At 45.3% G+C, this 22,747-nt stretch overlaps 1 protein-coding gene across 5 annotated transcripts in view; it reads right to left on the bottom strand.

Annotated features, from left to right (window-relative positions):
- Positions 1 to 9,589, bottom strand: part of C9H14orf28 (chromosome 9 C14orf28 homolog) — a 28,645-nt gene extending 19,056 nt beyond the window's left edge. The window contains exons 1-3 of one of the 5 annotated variants that reach the window (XM_068252162.1): positions 9,451 to 9,589; positions 7,381 to 7,445; positions 1,107 to 1,217 (exon numbers count right to left, since the gene is read on the bottom strand). Coding sequence is in view for 2 of the 5 variants with exons in the window: in XM_068252160.1 (XP_068108261.1) it covers positions 7,381 to 7,445; positions 9,280 to 9,348 (134 nt within the window). In the remaining 3 variants the exon portion in view is untranslated. Of the gene's footprint in view, positions 1 to 1,106; positions 1,218 to 7,380; positions 7,446 to 9,279; positions 9,411 to 9,450 lie in introns of those variants that run through there. The other 4 variants (XM_068252161.1, XM_068252164.1, XM_068252160.1 and 1 more) reach the window with 4 other exon arrangements.
- Between the last annotated feature and the right edge of the window lie 13,158 nt (positions 9,590 to 22,747).

The raw sequence follows: 22,747 nt of genomic DNA, 5'->3' as shown, positions 1-22,747 counted from the left end.
ACCTCTAACGAGACCACCGTGGGACGGAGGACGATGGGGTAAGGCTCAATAGGATCCAGGGGCTTCCCCCTCCTGAGAGGAGTACCCCCAAGGGGCATATTTTTGAGATACAGGTTCTCTTTAACTTTATGCAGCTTGGACTTGCCCTTTATTTGTCAGTATAGTAAAGAATGCTTTCTGTTTCAGATCTAGCTTCTGATTTCCATTCACTGCAATAACCCGACGAATATTTAATGAAATGCCACAAGAGTTAAAAATACTTTGTGAATTGTCATGAAGTTGTTTGATATTTTACAGACTACCCAGCAAGCTAATGGTGAACCTGAACTCCTAGGAGTGTGTAAAGGGCTACAATGGACCAAAAAGCCCTCTTACAAAAAATGTTAAGCAAAACAGAAGTTTGCCTTCTTAAAACAGAAGGTATTTGCGATAATTCAAGTTTGAGTGAGCATATGATGTCTCCCACAATGCATCACTGCTGAGCAAAGGATAATTTGCATATTCAACAGTGTTGTATCGTGGGAGACATCATATGCTCACTCCAACCTGAATTATTGCAAATACCTTTTGTTAAGAAGGCAGACTTCTGTTTTGATCATTTACAAATTACCACGTGTGGAAATCTTAGTATACACTCCCCTAAAAAATATATAATTTTTACCGCATGGGTAATTTACCTCAAACAGGTCTAAGTGAATAGAACAGCTACCAACAAGAAAAGAGATGGAACCTTAAAGGACTACTAAAGTGAGAGGGATATGGAGGCTGCCATTTTTATTTCCTTTTAAGCAATACCAGTTGCCAGACAATCCTGCTGATCCTCTGCCTCTAATACATTTAGCCATAGACCCTGAACAAGCATGCAGCAGCAGATCAGGTGTTTCTGACATCATTGTCAGATCTGGCAAGATTATCTGCATGCTTGTTTCTGGTGTTATTCAGACACTACTGCAGCCAAATAGCTCAGCAAGACTGCCAGGCAACTAGCATTATTTAAATGGAAAATATGGTAGCTTACATTTTCTTCTTACTCCAGTTGTCCTTTAATGCAGACATTTTGCCAAATGAACAGTTTAACGTGAAAGAGAAATAAAGCAAAAACAAACCTTATGTGCAGATAAGGTATATTTTTCCTTTAAGCTGCTTGCAGCTGAGAATTCAGTATATTGCCATGCCGAGGCGGCCACTGAAATACACATGCAGCAAACCAATAGTATCTGGCCACAAAAGAAAAAAAAACTGAAGTCAGTGTTGTGAGAATGAAAATGTCACACCTTCAGAAAAATGATCTGCATCAACCGACGCCAGATTCAGACATCGCTTTAAAAGGGCACAAACAGCGATGATGTGCAGACTGCAGAAAAGCTTCCCCGACCTCCCACTGCATACATGCTGGAGTATTGGCGTCAGTCTACAGATCCGTAGCCAAATCAGACTTGGGTCTGCTTCACACTTGGTGCTGCTAATGTATGCCTATGGATACATTCTCACTGCAGCGTTTGTGATCAATCACAAACGCGCTGAATGCAGAGCTTTGGTGACGATTGCGTTGCGATTCTCATTCTATTGAACAGGAATCACAAGCGCAAATAGTGGTAAACCGCGAGAAACATTTTTGGTTCATGCATAAAAATGTGCATGGAGTCTTTTCAGCTAGGTTCCTGCTTCTCCTTCTCTCACTGTAGCACATACATGTCAAACTCCGGCCGGTGGGCCATATCTGGCCCTCAGAGCCATTAAAGTTGGCCCTCAAGTGGTTTCCCCGCTTTGTATTATGTATGGCCCTCTCTACACCACCAGGGAAGCTATATTGGAGGTGAGGCCCTAGAACACCAGGGAAGCCATATGGGGGAGGGAGGGGGAAAGCACTAGACCCAGGGAACTGTAAAGGGGAGGGTGGGGGTCTCTAGACACCAGGGAACTGTATAGGGGAGGGAGGACTACTGGACACCAGAGAACTTTTTAAGGGAGGAAGGCGGCAAGTAGACATTGAGGTTGGCCCGTAACTAGGTTCCAGTGTATAATTTCGGCCCATGACTAGGTCCCAGTTTGTATTTCAGTTTGCCACCCCTGCAGTAGGACAAATCTTGCTGCTCCACTGGGTTAAAAGTGTTTATCTTTTGCAGATCAGTGGGCACTTCGTCACTTAATATGGTCATGAAGAATTTGTGCAACAAAAGTAAAACATCTGGAAGAAAACTTAAAGCTGACCCGAACTCAGAACTTCCTCTAAAAGCATGCTCTAAAAGATAAGCAACAGCATAATGACCTTTAAAGAAAAACATTTCTCTGTTAGGCTAGGTTTCCACTTGTGCGTTTTGTGTCAGATTAAGAAAAGTGACGTCACGTTTGCCATCTCCCTTAGTGGAGGCTTTAGATAGCATATAGAGCATTCCCGTTACTCTGCCCGACCCAGAATTCCAGTAAGGTCCTCCAGTGTAGCTATTTAGCCAGATAGCCTTTCTGAACTACTAGCATCCCTGAGTAGTTCTGAGGATGAGCACGTCCCTATTGTACATGCGCAGACCGGACTTACGCATGCGGAATAGGGATGCACTCAGAACTACGCGGGTACGTGAGCAGTTCCAAAGAGCCCTGTAAAGGGCAACTGAAGAGAAAGCAATATGAAGGCTGTCATATTTATTTCCTTTTAAGCAGGGCTGTGGAGTCAGAGTTGGAGCAGAAGCAATTTTGGGTACCTGGAGTCGGTAGTTTTATACACTGAGGAGTTGGAGTCGGGAGTCAGATAATTTTTGTACCAAATCCATAGCCCTGGTACGTATTAGTCTAAGGCAGTGATGGCTAACCTTGGCACTTCAGCAGTGGTGGAACTACAAGTCCCATGAGGCATTGCAATATTCTGATAGCTCTAAACATAACTCGGGGAGGCAGAGGCATGATGGGATTTATAGTTTTGACACAGTTGGAGTGCCAAGGTTAGCCATTACTGGTCTAAGGAGTCGGAGAGTCAGAGCAATTTTGGGTACCTGGAGTCAGAATTGGAGGTTTCTTAACCTCGGGAGTCGGATGATTTTTGTACCGCCTCCACAGCCCTGCTTTTAAGCAATACCAGTTGCCTGGCAGCCATGCTGATCCTCTTTCTCCAATACTTTTAATAATAGACCCTGAACAAGCATGCAGCAGATCAGATGTTTTTGGCATTATTGTCAGATCTGAAAAGATTAGCTGCATGCTTGTTTCTGGTGTTATTCAGACATTGCTGAAGCCAAAAAAAAAATCAGTAGGGCTGCCAGGCAACTGGTATTGTTTAAAAGGAAATAAATATTGCAGTCTCCATATTGTGTCTACTCCATATCCCTCTCACTTCAGTTGCCCTTTAAACCAGGGAGTTGAAAAGCCACACTGAAGGACAGGGCTGGTACGATAGGCCGGTGGAGGAACAGGAGGGATCTATGCTAGTCAAAGCCTTCCCTCTACAAAAGTGCGTATCAAGCCTGAAATTCATTTACTCACTTCAGGTTTGTTAACCGTCGCCCAATGGGATTAGGATTGGACCCCTAAAGCAAAAGTTCTATGCATTAGCCCTTATAGTCCCATCCTTCAGCTACAGTCAAGAGACAGCTTCTCTTGTTCTGTAGAGGCGAGGATGGACAATGGAGCAGAACATGATTGAGTAACTTCCTGTGGGCGGGAAAAAGACGGGAACAATGAGCTCAACCACCGGTTATAGATGCCTGGTTCTCAAAACCGGACCTGAACTCAGGACTTCCTCTCTGCTGTAAAAGGTAAGCAACAGCTAATAACCTTTAAAGAAAAACAAGCTTTGTTACAGCCAATATAAATCCTGCAATAAATCTGTGTGTCTACGTCCTGCTTTCATGAAAGCAGACATACTGTTAATGTGTACCAGAGCTGACCTAAAAGGAAGATTTGATACTCACCCACGGCTTCCTCCTGCAGCACAAACCCGTGCGAGTCCCTCGCCGTCCTCCTGCAGTCTACCATTCAGCCTCAATCAGCCCCTGTAACTGGCTCAGTCGCGTCAGTCTGGATCTACTGCACATGCGTGGGAGGTCTATGAATGTGCAGTAGACCCAGACTGACACGATTAAAACAGTTACGGGGCTAAACGGTAGCCCCCCGGAGGATGGCAAGGGACTCACACGGGTTCATGCTGCAGGAGGAAGCCGCGGGTGAGTATCAAATCTTCCTTTTAGGTCAGCTCTGGTTTCCTTTAACATCCGGTGTTTACAGACTTGCTGATCTGCCGAGGCAGCCAGCCGATACAGCTGAGAGATCAAGTTACAGTTTTGATTAGTCACAAATGAGGGGGAGTTAGACAAGTTAAACTCTCTAAATACATACAGGGTGGATTTCTCTAGGTTTTCCTTCTGCCCTGTGCAAGAGTTCAGGTCCACTTTAAGCAACCTAGGACACCTGTGCACAGGCTAGATTCTCAGTAGGGACAGCTAGCATGTCCAGACCTGGAAAGTAAAGGACAAAAAGCAAAAGGGATATGGAGGATGCCATATTAATTTCATTTTAAGCATTACAAGTTGCCTGGCTATCCTGTTGATCCTCTGCCTTTAATACTTTTAGCCATAGCCCCTGAACAAGCATGCAGCAGAACAGGCGTTTGACATTATTGTCACATCTGACAAGATTATCTGCATGCTTGTTTCTGGTGTGATTCAGACACTAGTGCAGCCAGAGAGATTGCCAGGAAACTGGTATTGTTTAACAGGAAATTAATATGGCAGTCTTCATATACCTCTCACTACAGTTATCCTTTAAGAGCGTGATCTGCCACAGTCAGGAACACTCTGGGCTTTTGGCCACAAACAAATCTGTTGTCTCTCTTTCAAGCAGCATGTATGTCAACAAGAGTAAGAGGAGAAGCAGAAAGGCTCATTGATGGAGAATACAATAGCAATTGACCTAAAATATCCAGTGCGACATATTGCAGAACATGCAGCAGTGGTTGGCAAGACACGGGCGCTGGCATGAAACCAGCAAACAAAAGTTCATGCCTGTACAGGGTGTAACGTTTTAGTGCAATTAAACACCACTTACCTGGGGCTTCTATCGCCCTCCTGCAGCTGAAATGTCCCGCGCCGTCCTCCTCCGATCCGCCGTTCCCCGCCGCCGGCCCCGGTCTAATCAGACGTCTGATTCAACTGCGGCTCGCTCCCGCTTGTGCCATCGGCAGCTTACTGCACAGGCGCAGTACAAGAAAACTTCGTAACTGCGCATGCGCAGTTAACGCCCGATGACACGCCTGGGAGCGAGCGTTATTCGTCTTGTTAGACGAATACTACAACGAGACCAGCAGCGGACAACAGAGTATTAAAGGAGGACGGAGCGGGACAAATCAGCTGCAGGAGACCGATAGAAGCACCAGGATAATTGCGGTTTTTGTTTATTGAAACAGTCCACAGAACCCCTTTAAAATAAAGCTCTGATTAAGAATGCAAAAAAACCTGCATTAGTGATTTTGGCTTTGTTTTAAAACACTGGCAAGTCACTGCCTGTCCTTGTTTACAATGAAAAAAAATGACTCATCACAAACCCTATTCCAAACGATCACTTGGTGAAGTACTGGTAATATTTGCACAGGACAAAGGGACAAATACAACAATAAACAAAGAGGACACATGTAAGAATCATTTAAGCCATTTTAGAAGCCAGTCTTTCAAAAAAGGTATCAATAAACACTGTAGCCAATTTACTTTGAGCATTTCAATATAACAGACTAGATGAGATAAGCAATACCAGAACATGGGACTTAAAGAGACACTGAAGTGGAAAATTGATATTATGATTTGTATAAGTAGTACAGCTAAGAAATAAAACATTAAGATCAGATACATCAGTCTAAAGCAGCGTACACACACCGGACTTTAGGCAACGACGGGTCCGTCGTTGCCTCCCGCTGGGTGGGCGTGCCAGCGACAGTCCGGCGTGTGTACGCTCTGTCGTCAGACTGATACGGCTGTTTCTGATCGCTCAGAAACAGCCGTATCGGGTCTGACGACAGAGCGTACACACGCCGGACTGTCGCTGGCACGCCCACCCAGCGGGAGGCAACGACGGACCCGTCGTTGCCTAAAGTCCGGCGTGTGTACGGACCTTAATTGTTTCCAGTACAGGAAGAGTTGAGAAACTCCAGTTGTTATCTCTATGCAAACAAGCCATTAAGCTCTCCGACTAATGCTGGGAATACACGTTAAGTTTTTACTTTAGATAGATGGGTTCGATAGATAAATTCCAACCTGTCGGATCTGGTCGATTCTACTTTCGTTTCGATTCTCCTCATTCAAGTGAATGTAATTGATAAGAAAAGATAAGGATTCGAGAGTAGAATCTATCGAAAGCGACGGCAAAAACGAACGCAAAAACACATCGTGTATTCCCGGCATAAGTCTTAAGCTGGCCATACAGTGGCCCGATTTGCCGCCGTTTCGACAGCAGATTCGATCCCTGGGATCGAATCTTCTGCCAATCGTTCGCGCTACACGACGAATTTCGATCCATTCCCGTCGATCGCGCCGTGCGGAAAATAACCGTCGATCGCCCGCGGGTAAAGAGCGCATCGCTAGCGGCGTTCGAATGCCCGACGACCGACGCAATAGAGCCCGCATACATTACCTGCTCCGCCGGCGTGACTCCCGGGTCTCCACTCTTCTTCTCCGCTCTGGTCTCCGGCATGCTTCCCTTCTTCCTGTCCCGGCAGGAAGTTTAAACAGTAGAGGGCGCTCTACTGTTTAAACTTCATGCCGGGCAGGAAGAAGTAAAGCATGCCGACCTGGAGACCAGAGCGGAGAAGACAGCGGAGACCTAGGGACTGGAGTCGTGCCGGCGGAGCAGGTAATGTGGGCGGGCGGGGGGGAGCGGCGGCAGCACCACCACCACCACCACAGATTGTGAACGGTTTCAGGCTGAAATCGGTTCACAATCTGTTTGCAGTAAGGCTCATACACACGTCCACAATGCACACAACCACATGACCAACACAACAAACCACACAACCTGACGAACCACACACCTAGACAGCTAAACAACTAACTCAATTAACATACTGCACACACAAGAGGAGTAATGGACTACACATTCAAAACAAATACAAGTCATTCAACACACGCACCAACTGCATGATATCAGACCAACATAGATCCGACAGTTTGATCGGGCAAACTGCCTATTATCAGCAGCTCATCAAGTTGTTTGCACGCGTACACATGCCTGATTATCGTCCAACAGGGTAAAGTCAGATGATAATAAGGTTGGTCCGTGTGTACTTAGCTTAAAAGCAATACACAGCATTATTATCAGGGGCCAATTTTAAGCACAACTGATGCCTAATATACATGATTTTTTTCTCCCCTCATCTGACACTTAAGAAAGCCCCCAAATACTCACAAAATCATCTTGAAGCTCCAGCAAGAAGAGAACGCTAGGGCTTCTGACGGGGACTCTGCAATACTCTGTAAGAAGATCACCGTGTCATCACAGTGGCCTGGACTTCAATCGTCAGTTTTGAAAAAAAAAACATAAAAAAAGACAACCTCCCTTACCCATTTTATAGTCAGTGTTATGGCTGATAAAGTAGTTAGTGGGTCAAAACAGTTTCTGTGATGTTGGGGAGGGAGTAACAGCTGTCTGCATACCCATGAAATCGCCGCCGGGAGATTTGGGCGCAGGATAAAGCCGATCTACAGTTTACCCTGTTCCTGCACAAGTCCCGGTGGCGCTAATTACTGTTCTGCCTCCAGGTCCACGTGGATGGTGGGGAATGGTGTAATAGCTTCCAGCTATTGCTCATGGACAAATTACAGCGTTTTAAAAAGTAATTTGAGCTCAGTCTTACGACGGCGCCCAAATCACGCACTGAGCCCCGCTACAGCCGTAATTCCTAATACGGCCTATGGTGGCGCCAGCTGCAGCCAAATCACCTGCGCTGTTTTAACAGTCCTCGAGCTGGCCGGCCACTAACCATACCTCCTACTCTTCAGCTCAGTTAGTGAAGATTCAATGTATTCTTTAAAGCATGGCAAAAAGTCAGTGTTACAAAAATGCATTGTAAAATATGGGATAAATATTGCATTGGGAACTAGCGACATCTGCGCTTTAACACACATGCTATGCATTAAAGAATGCATGGACAAAATCACGTTTGTGCATGCGTGAAGTGTAATGAGCTGTATGCTTGGGTGACGTGATTCACCCCCCCCCCAAGTATTCAACAGGTGCTCGACAGTGTGCTGTATTGCTCGACAAGCGTGCAAGTTCAGTCATCTGTCTAAAAGAGGCTTAGCAGCTAGAGGCAGGCTCTTGCGCAATCTGTCATTTAAGCTGGTAAGGGCAAAGGTGGGGAAGGTGTGAGGGGAGGCCATCCATAGGTCACTGAAGCAGCAACTCATAAACATTTGGGGAGCGATCACAGCCCACCAACAGAAAGCTCTGTTGGTGGGCAGAAAAGGGTGTGTGTCAAAATCACTTGTGTGCGGTCCTGCGCTGGTAGACTTGGCCGCAGGATACAGCCGGTATATGGCTGATCCTGCTTCTGCACAAGTCCGGACGTATTAATTACTATTCCCCCTCCAGGCCGCCATGGATAGTGGGGGAATGATATAACTCGGCTTCCAGTGATTGCTGGAGGTCGAATTGTGTTTTTTAAGCAACCTCGGCTCAGTCTTCTGAAGGAGCCGACGTTACTCGTTGAGTGCCGCTCAGTTGTGATTCCTGTTATAGTCTATGGCTGCGCCCAAATCTAGCAGCGCCAAAAAGCACTGCTCCGCCTTAAGTGGTTAAAGACCACCTGCAAAAGGGATTTCTCATGTTGTGAACACACGATGCAACGTCCGGTCTGATCGATGGGAATCAGACGATTATTTCCAACCTGTCAGATCTGCTTCTGATCGATAGAAAAATCCATTTTACAAAGCTATCATTGGAAAAACCGATCCCTTCATTGATCGGGGGCAGTTTGGATATCTACACACAGTACGACTTCCAGTCAGGATTACCCACCGATGGAACGGGAAATTGCATCATGTGTGCCCAGCATAACATGCTTCAGCAATTATTCTCCCCCGGGGCTCCCAATAGATGATCGATCAATCAGTGTTCATCTGTATGTGTCACTCTCCAGATGCTGTCATGTAATGACATAACCTAGCTATATACAGAGAACAGTAGGACACATAAACAGAAGGGAGAATAGCAGCTGATCTATCAAGGTAATTCCAGGAATGCAGTACAATCGGTGCAGCAGCTGCCCAGGGCAACCAATCCAATGACAATCCTAGCCCCGCCCACCATTGATCGGTTGCTACGGGCAACAACCCCACATCTGCTCCCGTCTGTCTGGCAGCTGTCAGTATACATCCGCCCATCCGAGCTGAGGGCGGTTACACCTGGCAGCCAATCACTACCCGGGGAGGCCGCTCGGGGCATAACATCCGCGCACAGGGGGCCTGAGAATCTCACCCGCTGCAGAGGAGCGCTCAGCCCTGAAGAACGCCCGCGGGGCCCCGAAGGGCGACTGCAGACAACTCCAACATGAAGCCCAACGAGTCCACGTCCGCCAGCGTGTATAAACAAGTGTGACGTCACCGCGCTCCGAGCGTGCCAGGCGGGAGCGTGCTGGTGGACGTGCCACCGAACGTGCGCGCGCACGCGGCTGTTGTTTCTGAATCTAAACCAGGCTGGTCAAGAGATAGGCAGTGATCCGCAGACATGGTGATAATCTTGTGTGGCCTCTTGTGTCACTAATATCAGGCCAGCCAGCTTTCAGTATACCGATTCCAAGATGCTAGAGGCTCGTCTGTTGTTAAATAGAACCCGAGGCGAACCTATAAAGGAAATAAATAAGATATTTAGCTAGGAAGGGAGAAGCCTCTGGATCTTTCAGAGACTCTCCCATAGCTTCCAACTGTCCCTCTTTTGTCAGAAAACGTGACAAAAGAGGGACAGTGCCTGTGTAGCTTTTAGATAGGTAGCCCTCCTCCCTTCAGAATTGGTAGCCAAAAAGCGCCCAACATAGGTAGCCCCTTTCCCTCAGTAAAGGTAGCCCCTACCCCCAGGATAGGTAGCACCCCTTCCATCACTATAGGTAACTAAGTTAGCACTTAGGATAAGTAGCCCCCCTTCCCTCAGTATAGGTAGCTTCCTCCCCTCAATGTAGGTAGCCCCCGCCATGTCCCGAATACAAGTAGCCTCCCTCTACTCAGTATAGGTAGCCCTCTCCCAACCGGTGGCCAAGGTAGCCCACAGAGATAGGTAGTCCCCCAAAACAGGTGGTTAAGTTATCCCCCTTCCTCCCTATAGGTAGACCCCCAATATTGGACAGGACAGAAAATCTTGATGGATCAGGAACGGGGAGGCGTTGCAGCCAACTGACAGCCCATAGCATTGTAGCGCTGCAGCTGATCGATTTTCAATAGATTTCATCCTGAATGTTATAGCAATTTTTCACACCTGCCTAAAAAACATTTGCACAGTATTGTAAGGATATTTTTATTTTACTATGAGAAAAACATGCAAAAGGTAGATATTTATGCAGCAGAAGAAAGCCTCTGGATGTTCCAAAGGCTTCTCCAACACTCCTTCACCCCACCGCTGCCCGCCGGTACCCTCCTCTTCTTCATGGCTGCGCTACTGTCTGTGTAAGAGCGCAGCCATACTGTGCAGGCATAATGACGTCCCGTGGCAGCATGCAGGGGCGTAACTAGAAATCCCTTCCCCTACCCTGCAAAACTTTGGATGGGGCCCCCACCCCCTCGCTTTCTGCACAGGTAAACTGAGAACCAATGTTATTCAGTTGGCTGGTGCACACTTGAATGTGTTTCAACCAGGCAGATAAAATCAGCAGTTAAGCACTGCACACATTTTTTCTATTAATTACATTAGCTTCTGTGATAAAACGTGCATTGTTTTACACATACAGACACATGGTGTGCAGAAAACGCATACAGAGAACCAACAGATGAGTGTGCTCCCAGCCTCAGCTTATTACACTCACTCTGTCCACCTCTGATGGAGCAGAACTGGCTCTGCAGACTCCTCCAGCATCACTACAGTACAGAGCAATTGGGGAAGGGTAGAGAGGCTGGTGGTAGAGCAGCGCTGTACAAAAGACCCTGCTGCACACTGAATAGGGACTGTCTACAAATCTCTGTCTACAAAACATTGTAGGATTCCTTATTAGTGGCTGAGCAGATGCAGTCATTAGAACAATTGTGAAGAGTGCATAAAGCTTTTTGCCCTTAGTTGTCAGTCACTCAGGACAGGGAAAAGAAACTTCTCCGCCCACGGGGTCCCCCTGCAGCTTCTTGCCCCCCCCCCCCCCCCCCCCTGCGGCTGCATCCATTGCAGTGTCTATTGTTATGCCCCTGCAAAAATGAACAGAGGCGCCAGAAGAGTAAAAACAACCCTAAAATAGTTAAAAATTGCTTGGGAGGCAGTGGTGGACTTACCTCCTATAAGCAGACACTAGAAACTGTCAATTATTTAAACATAAGATTTATTGGCATACTCCACAATAAGATGTAACATGTTTCGCAGGCATAACCCTGCTTCCTCAGGCAATAAAAATGGGGGAGCATACAACAGTACCGTGTTCAGTAAATGCCAGGCGCCTCTGTGAGCTTTTTGCTGCCATATCCACCCTTGGTGGAGGGGGATCCCCCCTTTTTTCCTATCTACAAAGAGCGACGTCTTAATCCTGAGTGGAGACAGGTTAATCTCCTCACCTGCCTATACAGTGGTTGCCTTGGAGGTAACCCATGTTTGTGAGTATAACACGTTTATACTTTCTCATCTGTACTTTTTACAGTACATACTACACTATATTGGGCTCTCGGTGTCTCCCCTTTTTTTTCTACATGCTATGCCCCTGGCTGCACAGTAGCACAGGGCCACTCGTGCTACTGTCCGAAGTTTGAGGATTGATTTCCAGAAAAAATTGTGGCTCAGATTTCTGGCAGACTGGCACATTCAGTCCGAGTGGTCAAATGTGTCAGGAATCGAACTGCAAAATTGATAAATGTGTGGCTACCAGGGATGGTCAAAATGCCGGTTCCTGCAAATGCTGATTACCGACTCCGTGGATACTGAACAGTCATTTTTTTGCATTCTCTGATTAGCCAAATGCTTCTGAGTTGGCTTTGCATTCTCTGATTGGTCCAAGCAAAAGTTTTGAATCAGGATGATACCATTTATCGGCTAACTTAAAAGAATGAGAAGTTAGCTAATAAATGGTATCATCCAGATTCAAATATGTTGCTTTTACTGATGGCTAACACGGCACAATATTCCACTGTTACTGTTTGGTCCAATGATACCAAGTTCTGTAATTGGACTCAAATTACCGAGCTGCTGTAATGTGGTATTTCCACAGAAATCCGAGTTCCGATTGGAAATGCCGATATCGGATCGGAAAAACGTAAATTTCAATCCCGCTAAATCCGAATGAGCATTCCTAGTGGCTATGTTGAGTGGAATTCACCTTATTACATCCCATTGAAAGTAGTGCATTTATATTTATTTTGAGTAAAAAGTACATGGCTGCCCTCTAGTGACCAGTTGTGATATTGCAGCTGTTATTTTGCAGCTCTCTTTACTGAACCCAGTAATTGTATTTATTTACATAGCGCCGACATATTATGCAGCGCTGTACAGAGTATATTGTCTTGTCACTGCCTGTCCTCAGAGGGGCTCACAGTCTAATCCCTACCTTAGTCCTATGTCTATGTATGTATTGTGTATGTATCGTAGTCAAGGGCCAATTTTAGGGGGAAGCCAATTAACTTATCTGTATGTTTTTGGCATGTAGAAGGAAACTGGAGTGTCGGGAGGAGACCCACGCAGACACGGGGAGAACATACAAACTCCTTGCAGATGTTGACCTGGCTGGGATTCGAACCGGAGAGGCAAGATCGCTAACAACTACGCCACCGTGCTGCCCAATTGTATAACTGGAATTGACAGTTATTATTTAATATTTATACTGCGCTGACATCTTCTGCAGCACTTTCCATGATGTACAGGATCTTCCCCAAAAATTAGCATATTGTGACAAAGTTCATTATTTTCTGTAATGTACTGATAAACATTAGACTTTCATATATTTTAGATTCAAATACACACAACTGAAGTAGTTCAAGCCTTTTATTGTTTTAATATTGATGATTTTGGCATACAGCTCATGAAAACCCAAATTTACTATCTCAAAAAATTAGCATATTTCATCCGCCCGATAAAAAAAGTGTTTTTAAAACAAAAAAGTCAACCTTCAAATAATTATGTTCAGTTATGCACTCAATACTTGGTCGGAAATCCTTTTGCACAAATGACTGCTTCAATGCGGCGTGGCATGGAGGCAATCAGCCTGTGGCACTGCTCAGGTGTTATGGAGGCCCAGGATGCTTTCATAGCGGCCTTAAGCTCATCCAGAGTGTTGGGTCTTGCGTCTCTCAACTTTCTCTTCACTATATCCCACAGATTCTCTATGGGGTTCAGGTCAGGAGAGTTGGCAGGCCAATTGAGCACAGTAATACCATGGTCAGTAAACCATTTACCAGTGGTTTTGGCACTGTGAGCAGGTGCCAGGTCATACTGAAAAATGAAATCTTCATCTGGACTTCACAGCTCCTCCGCTACGCCACTTGTAAAAGGTGTTTTATTGACGAGTTTCAAAATATCACCAAGGAGAAAACTGAGGAGAAAAAGTGAATTGCATATGGACCCCTATGTCTTAAAATTCTGTTCACATGCTGATTAGTCTAGGCGTGACGTTCACTCAGCCTCCCTACAACAGTGCTGAAGCTTAATGAACTTTTGCCCTTTATAAAAACTTGAATACCTCAAAAACTATGAAAGGTAGATGGTCCCAGAAGCACAAATGAGAAAACACATCACTACCCAACTATACCAGTTTCACGTCCCTAGGCTACGTGGGCTGGGTGATGTTATTGCCTGTGGAAAAATAAGTGCTATTATCTTTAAAACGAGAGCAGCACAAACAGGGCTGTGGAGTTGGATTTGAGGAGTCGGAACAATTTTGGGTACCTGGGGTCAAATGCGGTGGTTTCATAAACTGAGGAGCCGGAGTTGGATGATTTTTGTTCCAAATCTACAGCCCTGGTAAGTATTTGACTAAGGAGTCAAGGAGTCTGAGCCATTTTGGGTACCTGGAGATGGAGTGCACCTGCTACCCTAGTTTTCTGCCTTTCCTCTGTAGCTATCTCAGTTTTTCTTCTTCCTTTTTGCAGAGGCATTATGGTCTTTCCAAACTTTACATTAAAGCAAACCAGAACTAAACCTTTCTGCGCATAAAGCAAAAGTGAACCGAGATTTTCAAAGAAAGTTAGATGCTCACCTATAGAGAGGAAATACTCTGGATGCCATAGAGCAGTGGTCCTCAAACTACGGCCCACAGGCCGAATGCGACCCGCCGAGGCTTTTTCACTGGCCTCACAAACACAAAATGTATTACTTACAGATGCGGCTCACTGCACCTTTAAATATCGGTGGCCGGCATACAGAATAGCAGTGCTGGCACCACCCAGCGAGCCGTCATTCGCTGGCTTCCAATCCAATCCTGCATCAGTTGAGTGTTCAACTGGACGGCAGGTTGTCACTGTCTGGTGCACAAAGACGTTCTTCGAGCGCCACAGGACTGAATGGCTGCTGCTGGGAGTTCTCCGGGCATGATTGGGGAGCATCAATACCTAGATTCAATGTAATGTTTTTCCACATCATTTTATGTATGTTCCTGCCCCTCCTCCGCCCTCCCCCCCCCCCCCGGCAATCTGAAGTATGTTGACCCGGCCTTTTACTGAAAAGGTTTGTGGACACTTGCCATAGAGCCTTCCCTGTACTCTCTGTGTCCCCTTGTTCCACTGCTGTCCCCATTCATCAAATTTCTCACCCTTGGTAGTCCTTGGAATGTTTGGGAAGCACTTCCCGGTACGGATCCGTTCATCCTTCAGAGGTATTTGAGGACACCAGTGCTTCTGAAGGCTCCTGAGGACTCTCAAAGGCTTATTCCAACATTCTAGTTGTAATACCCCAATGGGGAGCTTGGCGGTGGGAGGAGAAGCAGAGGAGACTGGGAAGGCTCTGTGGGTTCTAGAGCCTTCCCTCTCATTACGTGAGTCTTTTTTTTCATCTTGATTCATTTATCCTCATCCTGCCGAGTATTGGCCTATCTCTTTTATAGGGCTGACATAAATAGAAACCTCGTTATTTAACTTCGCAGTAATGCAGTACACTTCAATAGCCACGTTTAGTCTCATGTAGCATATTTCCTCACGGGTCATGAATATTCCATTAGCGTGTGCGGGAAATGAGCAATGCTGAAAATATGGGCAAATAATAAATTCAACACAAAATTTTTCCCTCCAAAAGCAGGGGACGCCCAGCCTCTAGCACAAGAGCAGACCCTACGTATAGCCCTCAAAGTAGGGATGTGTAAACTGGGATGCTCACCGGATGCATTCACGAGTGATTACTATCTATTTTGATTATGAGGTTTAATTGGTGCAGGTGTGCAGTGGGGATAGAAGGGGTTATTTACCCATAATTCCACCATCCGCCCTGCGTTCCAAAGAGCTTGCAAGCGTCCTATTGGTCGCGTTGCAAGCCTCAGACAAGCGCACTTCCTCCTTCAAGCCGGAAAGAAGTGCGCCGGTGTGAGGCTTGCAAAGCGACCAATAGGACGCATGCAAGCTCTTTGGAACGCAGGGCGGATGGCGGAATTATGGATAACGCCTCCTATCCCCGCTGCACCAATTAAACCTCATTTGAATCACGAGTAATCACTCGTGAATGCATCCGGTGAGCATCCCTGTGTGTAAAAGAGAACACTGCAAGTTCAGCCTCAGTTCTCCATTTTGTAACATAACAACCATTTGTGCCACTGGGACATGAGCCTCATGCCCTCACCGGCAGCTGCTACAGCTGCAGGGACGCGATAGTCACGTCCCTGCAGCTTGGAAGGCTGTGCGGGCAAATGCCCGCGATCGCGATGCTGCCAGTAACGGGGGATTGGCTGCAGGGGATAAAAGTCCCCTGAGCCAATCTATACATGTCCGCCGAGAATGAACACCGTTGTAGTTGAAAAACAGTGTTCATGCTTAAATAGAGCCGCAACGCTTCCTCCCGCTCGCCGATTTCCGCCACCGATAGTTAGATTTATGAATGGGAACAAATTCCTGTTCATTAATCTCCCCACTAGGCCACCGTGATCGCAGGCATCCATTGATCCCTGCGTCACTTCCCTAGTTACAATGTAGCAACACTTTACTTCCTATAGTGTACTTATTGTACATGCAAAGGAAATACTCAGTGGGGACATCTTGTGGCCAAATAGTAAAATTACACCTACTGACTTTGGGGAATAAACAAGTTTTAATATGTATGTCAAGAGGGCATATTATGCAATTATGGGCTAAAAATTAGTGATGGATGTAAAACTTAAAAAAAAATATGCACCTTTATTTCCAAATAAAATATTGTCACCATACATTATACTAGGGATATAATTTTAATGTTGCAATAGCTGGGACAAATGGCCAAATAAAATGTGTGGATTTTAATTATGGGTGCTTGTATTATTTTAAAACTATAATGGCTCAAAACTGAGAAATAATGCATTTTTTCCATTTTTTTTTCTTATTATTCTCATTATAATGCATTTAGAATAAAATAATGCTTAGCATAATGTACCACCCAAAGAAAGCCTAATTGGTGGCGGAAAAAACAAGGTATAGATCACTTTGTTGTGATAATTAATGATACAGTTATTGGGGAATGAAAGGGAGGAGCGCTGAAATGTGAAAATTCCTCTTGTCCATAAGATGAAAAATACCCACGGGCTGAAATGGTTAAAGAACCATTCAGCTTCAGGTAGCAGAGAACCCAAGGCTGGCTTCCATATTGAATGGGCTTCCACAAACAAAGGACTCAGACTTCTTCCAGTTAAGTATTCATTTCTTAATGTTTCCCTTTTTATTGCAATACCGTAGCTAACGTTTTTATAATTGTTATTCATAATAATTTTTCTGTAGATATTACATTGCATATTCTTTAATAAAACAACAAAAACTTAATTTATATGGCTATTTACCTGACCTGAGCAGCGCAGAACAAACCTTGCTTGTCTGGACAGACGCTACCCAGAATACTGCATTGTTTCAGTAAGAATAGATTGTGTTAAAAAACTACACGGGTAGATGAGGCTGCGATCCGGCGGCTCGATTCGCCTTTTCCGCGTGCCCGCCGCGTCCCCGCTCGCCGCTCGCGCGCCAGATTCCCCACTCGTCCCCGCCGGCGCCACTTATCTTCCGCTCGATTCCCTGCCATTGTCCCCTCGCAGGGAGCGAGCAGGGAATCGGCGGTGCGGAGATCCGTCCTGTCGGATCTTATCAATCGAGCCGCATCAGCGGATCGATTGATAAGGAGCATCGCGGCCGCATCTACTCGTGTAGATGCGGCTTAACCCTTTCTTTCTTAGCTCAGATTAGATAGTGAGTTCTTCTTTACCATAAATTTCTGCGTAGAAAATTGTTAGCGTTTCACACGTTCCCTTCTGGCCTGTACGTTTTCCCAATTCCAGCTACTCCATGCAGGATTGCATCCATGAGATTGGATAGTCTGTGGATTGAAGCTGATTGGGAGGCACTATGTGGTCTGGTTAGTAGCGGGCGTGTGACAGAACTCCTGACCAGAAGAATAATGAAGTTCCTTTTTGTGAAATTTGTAGTCATTCCTATTTTTCACCATCTCCCCAAAATGTAAAAATCGAACATTCCCTAAAGGGCCATCCAATAGTGGCAGGTATAGGCTTTTTATGGTGGACAACTGGAGTGAGTGAGTAGATCTTTTTTCTACAACCACTGGTCAAGAGACTTCCTAGATACCTCAGACACCAAGCACCTCCTTGCCAGTCTGCATGCTTTCTCCTGGGGGTAACCCTGGATATAGCATTCCTCTGTACTTCAAGAACAGACCACACAAGCCATGCAGTATCATTTGGAGATGTATTCCTGGTTCTTCCCCCACTCTGAGGATATTCTTGTCCTTAGTTGTTGAATATTTGTCAGATAATTTAGTTTAATGGGGTTTTTATTTTCAGAGGTGTGAAGTTTCCATGGGCCGAAACTTTTTCCCTTCCTTGGCTATCCACTATATGGGTTGGTGGGAGAAACTCCATATCTTTGGAGATATGAACCTCTTTTTTATTCCATTTATTGATATAGAGGGTTTATAGAGGACCTGCTGGTGGTCTGGAATGGTCCTCCTGGGGAATCGAAAGATGTCTTGAATTATGCAAGGCAGTTTATAAAGAGAGTATGGTGCACTAGAAACCCCCAATAGGTATTCATAGTGGAGTGCCTCCTCCAATAAATTCGAAGCAAAACAACTTGAGATAAACACAGCGGAGTGGAGCAAAGTTTTATTCCAGACACAAACTTAAAGAGAAACTGACCAAGAATTGAACTTCATCCCAATCAGTAGCTGATACCCCCTTTTACATGAGAAATCTATTCCTTTTCACAAACAGACCATCAGGGGGCGCTGTATGGCTGATATTGTGGTGAAACCCCTCCCACAAGAAAGCCTGAAGACCATGGTCCTGGCAGTTTCGTGTCTGTAAACCTTGTTGCATTGTGGCAATTAGCTGTTTACAGCTATTTCCAACTTCCAAAAAAAAAACCATGCAGCAGCATCGCCTACCAGCAGAAAAAAATGTCACCATGTGATAAATGTCAGAATGTAAATCAGGGATTTAAAAGATTTAAAATGGGCAAACACTGACTAAATCATTTATACATAATTATTGTAAACATGAAGCACTTTTTATTACATTATTTTCACTGGAGTTCCTCTTTAACTAACATGCATATGTGAGTGGTTACACCTGTATTTGATGACTAAGCTTCTGGAATAAAACTTTGCTTTTAAAGCTGACCTGAACTCAAAACTTCCTCTCTACTCTAAAAGATAAGCAACAGCATAATAACCTTTACAGAATAAACATTTCTTTGTTACAGCTGATGCTAATCCTAAAATAAATTTTCAGCATTTTTACTTCCTGATCCATGGAAGCAGACATAGGGCTTGATTTACTAAGACAAATAGCATGCCTTATCCGAGATAACACGCCTTATCAGAGTAACATAGCAAGCGCTATGAACTTATGCCTGCTAATTGGCACTCCTCGTCCTGCCCTGAGCCCCTGCAGATTCGTAGCGCTCGCTATGCTACTCTGATAAGCTGTGTTGACTCTGATAAGGCATGCTATTTGTCTTAGTGAATCAAGCCCATATTATTAACATCCTGTGCTTTCAACTGAACTTATCTGCCATGGCAGTCAGCTGACATGGGGAGAGATCAAATTACAACTTGTGATTAGACACAAATGAGGGGGAATTAAACTGGCTTAAAGAGACACTGAAGCGAAAAAAAATGATGATATTATGATTTGTATATGTAGTACAGCTAAGAAAAAAAACATTAAGATCAGATACATCAGTGTAATTGTTTCCAGTACAGGAAGAGTTGAGAAACTCCAGTTATCTCTATGCAAAAATCTATTAAGCTCTCCGACTAACTTAGTCATGGAAAGGGCTGTTATCTGACTTTTATTATCTCAACTGTAATTGAACGGTTTACTTTTCCTCTGCTAGAGGAGAGGTCATTACTTCACAGACTGCTCTGAAAGACTCATTTTGAATGCTGAGTGTTGTGTAATCTGCACATATTATAGAATGATGCAATGTTAGAAAAAACACTATATACCTGAAAATAAAAATATGAGAATATTTTCTTTGCTGCTAATCTTCTAGTAATTATTCATAGTACACAACCAATTCATTATATCATATTTTTTTTCGCTTCAGTGTCTCTTTAACTCTCTAAATACATACAGGGTGCATTTCTCTATGTTTTCCTTCTGTCCTGTGCTAGAGTTCAGGTCCACTTTGAAATTGGATGTGCCCACCTCTCTGTCTGTCTAAAGTTAGGCGGACAATCGGCGCGGAGCGGCAAAGTGCTAGCTGCATGTTGCAAAAAAAAAAAAAAAGTTATGCAAATCGGCCCAGCAGGGCCTGAGAAATCCTCATAGCCTGTGCTCAGCACGGGCTTACCACCAGGGAGGTTAAAATAAACTTCCATTTTACATTCAAAGTAGTTTTGGGGGGGGGGGGGGGGGGGGGGTTACTGGAAGTTTTTGTAACAGAGGCACCAAAGGAGAGTAAAAACATCCAAAATCCGTTTAAAAGGGGGAAGTTTAGGTGGACTTACCTCCCTCTTACACAAAGAGACAGAGCAGTTATTTTCAAATATTTAACATTTATTTAGCGCTCCAAATTGCAACGCGTTTCGCAGGTCACAACCCCGCCCCATCAGGCAAAGAAATGGAGATAACAAAAGGGTCTGCTTTACTGGCCAAGTGCCTCTGTCTCTTAGCCCAAGGACTATACACAGTGTACATTGCACAGGAATTTAAATGACTATTGCTATAGGACCCCATCATTTCTAGCTACATCTCTGTAAGCGCTTTGTCATTTTAAAAATCGCTTGCAAATGTAATGCTAGGTGTGTGTTCACACTGGAGCACTGTGATGTTACAAGAATCCCTGACAGCATTGCATTGGCATAAAAACTTTTCAAATTGCTAGGTCCGGTTTTCGAAATCATTGTGTCCAGTTCAAGTACCATGCATGCTGATCTGTGCCTTGTCCATCTATTATTTTATTATGATTTATTGTATTTATAAAGCACCAACATATTATGCAGCGCTGCACAATAGATACATGGGGGTTTAAAGAGCACCTGAACTTTTGCACAGGACAGAAAGAAAACATAACAGAAATGCACCCTGTATGTATTTAACCCCCTTGGCGGTATGAAAAATTCCGCCAGGGGGAAGCGCAACAGTTTTTTTTTAAATTTTTTTTGTTTAAATCATGTAGCGAGCCCAGGGCTCGCTACATGATAGCTGCTGCTCAGCGGCATCCCCCCACCCTCTTCGATCGCCTTCGGGGATCTCCGAACAGGAAATCCCGTTCAAAGAACGGGATTCCCTGGAGGGCTTCCCCCGTCGCCATGGCGACGGGGCGGGATGACATCACTGACGTCAGCGACGTCATTGGGAGTCCCGATCCACCCCTCGGCGCTGCCTGGCACTGATTGGCCAGGCAGCGCACGGGGTCTGGGGGGGCGCACGCCGCACCGGATAGCGGCGATCGGGCGCGGGGCGGCGGCGATCGGGGTGCTGGCGCAGCTAGCAAAGTGCTAGCTGCGTCCAGCAAAAAAAATAAATAAAAAATTATGTAAATCGGCCCAGCAGGGCCTGAGCGGCACCCTCCGGCGGCTTACCCAGTGTCACACACGGGGTTACCGCTAAGGAGGTTAAAGAGTTTAGCCTGTGTAATTCCCCCTCATTTGTGTCTAATCACTAGTTGCCATTTGATCTCCCCCCTGTGTCACATGACTGCCTATGGCAGATAAGCAGATAAGCCCGTTTGAAAGCACAGCCTGTAAACAATATGTCTGCTTCCATGAATCAGGAAGTAGAAACTGTGCAGATTGATTGCAGGATTTGTATCAGCTGTAACAAATACCTACATGTTTTTTGTTTAAAGGATATTATGCTGTTGTGTATCTTTTAGAGCAGAGAGGACGTTCTGAGTTCAGGTCCATTTTAACATACAAGGAACTCACAACAAAACAAGATTATGCAAAAAGGTCTTTGGTAACAGTAGTTCAGTGTCCTCATCTACAAGAAGAAGATTGCCTAATCAAGCTGGAAAGCTGGTGGGGGTAGTGGCGAGTCTTGAGGGCTCGTTTGAAGGTATTAAAGGTGGGGGAGAGTTTGATGGCTGGTGGGAGAGAGTTCCAGAGAGTGGGGATCAGCCCTAGTGAAGTCTTCAGGCCTGGATTTACCTCAGAGGAGCCTACAGGCACAGATGTCCTGGCACCTTAGACTTTGCCCTCTAAGAATCTACAAACCCCCAAACTGCACTGCAAGTGTGCTGGCTGCCCCAGCTGTCACTTCTCCCTTAATTCCCTTGCTCATCATAGGTAGCTACAGGTGCCCCCTAGTATTAAGTAGCCAGACGTACCCTCAACATTAAGTAGGTAGAGTTGCCGCCAAGTATGAAGTAGCTAAAGGAACCTCAATATTAGGTAGCTAGAGGTGTCCCTCACTGAAGGGAGATCTCATCAGATGAATGCAGAGAGCAGGTTGAGTAATCTCTTCTGTACTATCCCATCAGGACTCTGCATAGGGAGGGAGGGAGGCCCTGGGGAGGGGAGTGTGCCACATTTTCATCATTCAGAACCTGTAGGCATGTGCCTACAGTGCCTTATGGTAAATCCGGCCCTGGAAGTCCTGCAATCGTGCATGGGGGTGAGCTCTATCTATAGAAGAGCTTGGTCAATCTGCAGTGTAGAGGATTTAGATGGTGACGATGATTTAGGGATCGCCTCTTTCTTTACTTATGATCCAGGGAGTTAGCGTAGATTAGCAGTGGCTTAATAGAGTACTTGTTAAGGGCACTGTCTTTGACGTGGGAGACCAGGGTTCGAATCCTGGTTAGGTCAAGTACCTATTCAGTAAGGAGTTCAAGGCAAGACTCCCCAACACTGCAGGGTGGCCTCTTGAGCGCGTCCCAGTGGCTGCAGCTCTTGAGCGCTTTGAGTCCGACAGGAGAAAGGAGCTATATAAATGTTCGGATTATTATTATTGGAAATGTAAACAGAAAACCACAAAACC

Source organism: Hyperolius riggenbachi, chromosome 9 (genome assembly GCF_040937935.1).
Source record: "Hyperolius riggenbachi isolate aHypRig1 chromosome 9, aHypRig1.pri, whole genome shotgun sequence".
NCBI classification, from domain to species: Eukaryota; Metazoa; Chordata; class Amphibia; order Anura; family Hyperoliidae; genus Hyperolius; species Hyperolius riggenbachi.
Note: the sequence above shows the minus strand (reverse complement) of the source record. Positions and strands in the feature narration are given on the sequence as shown.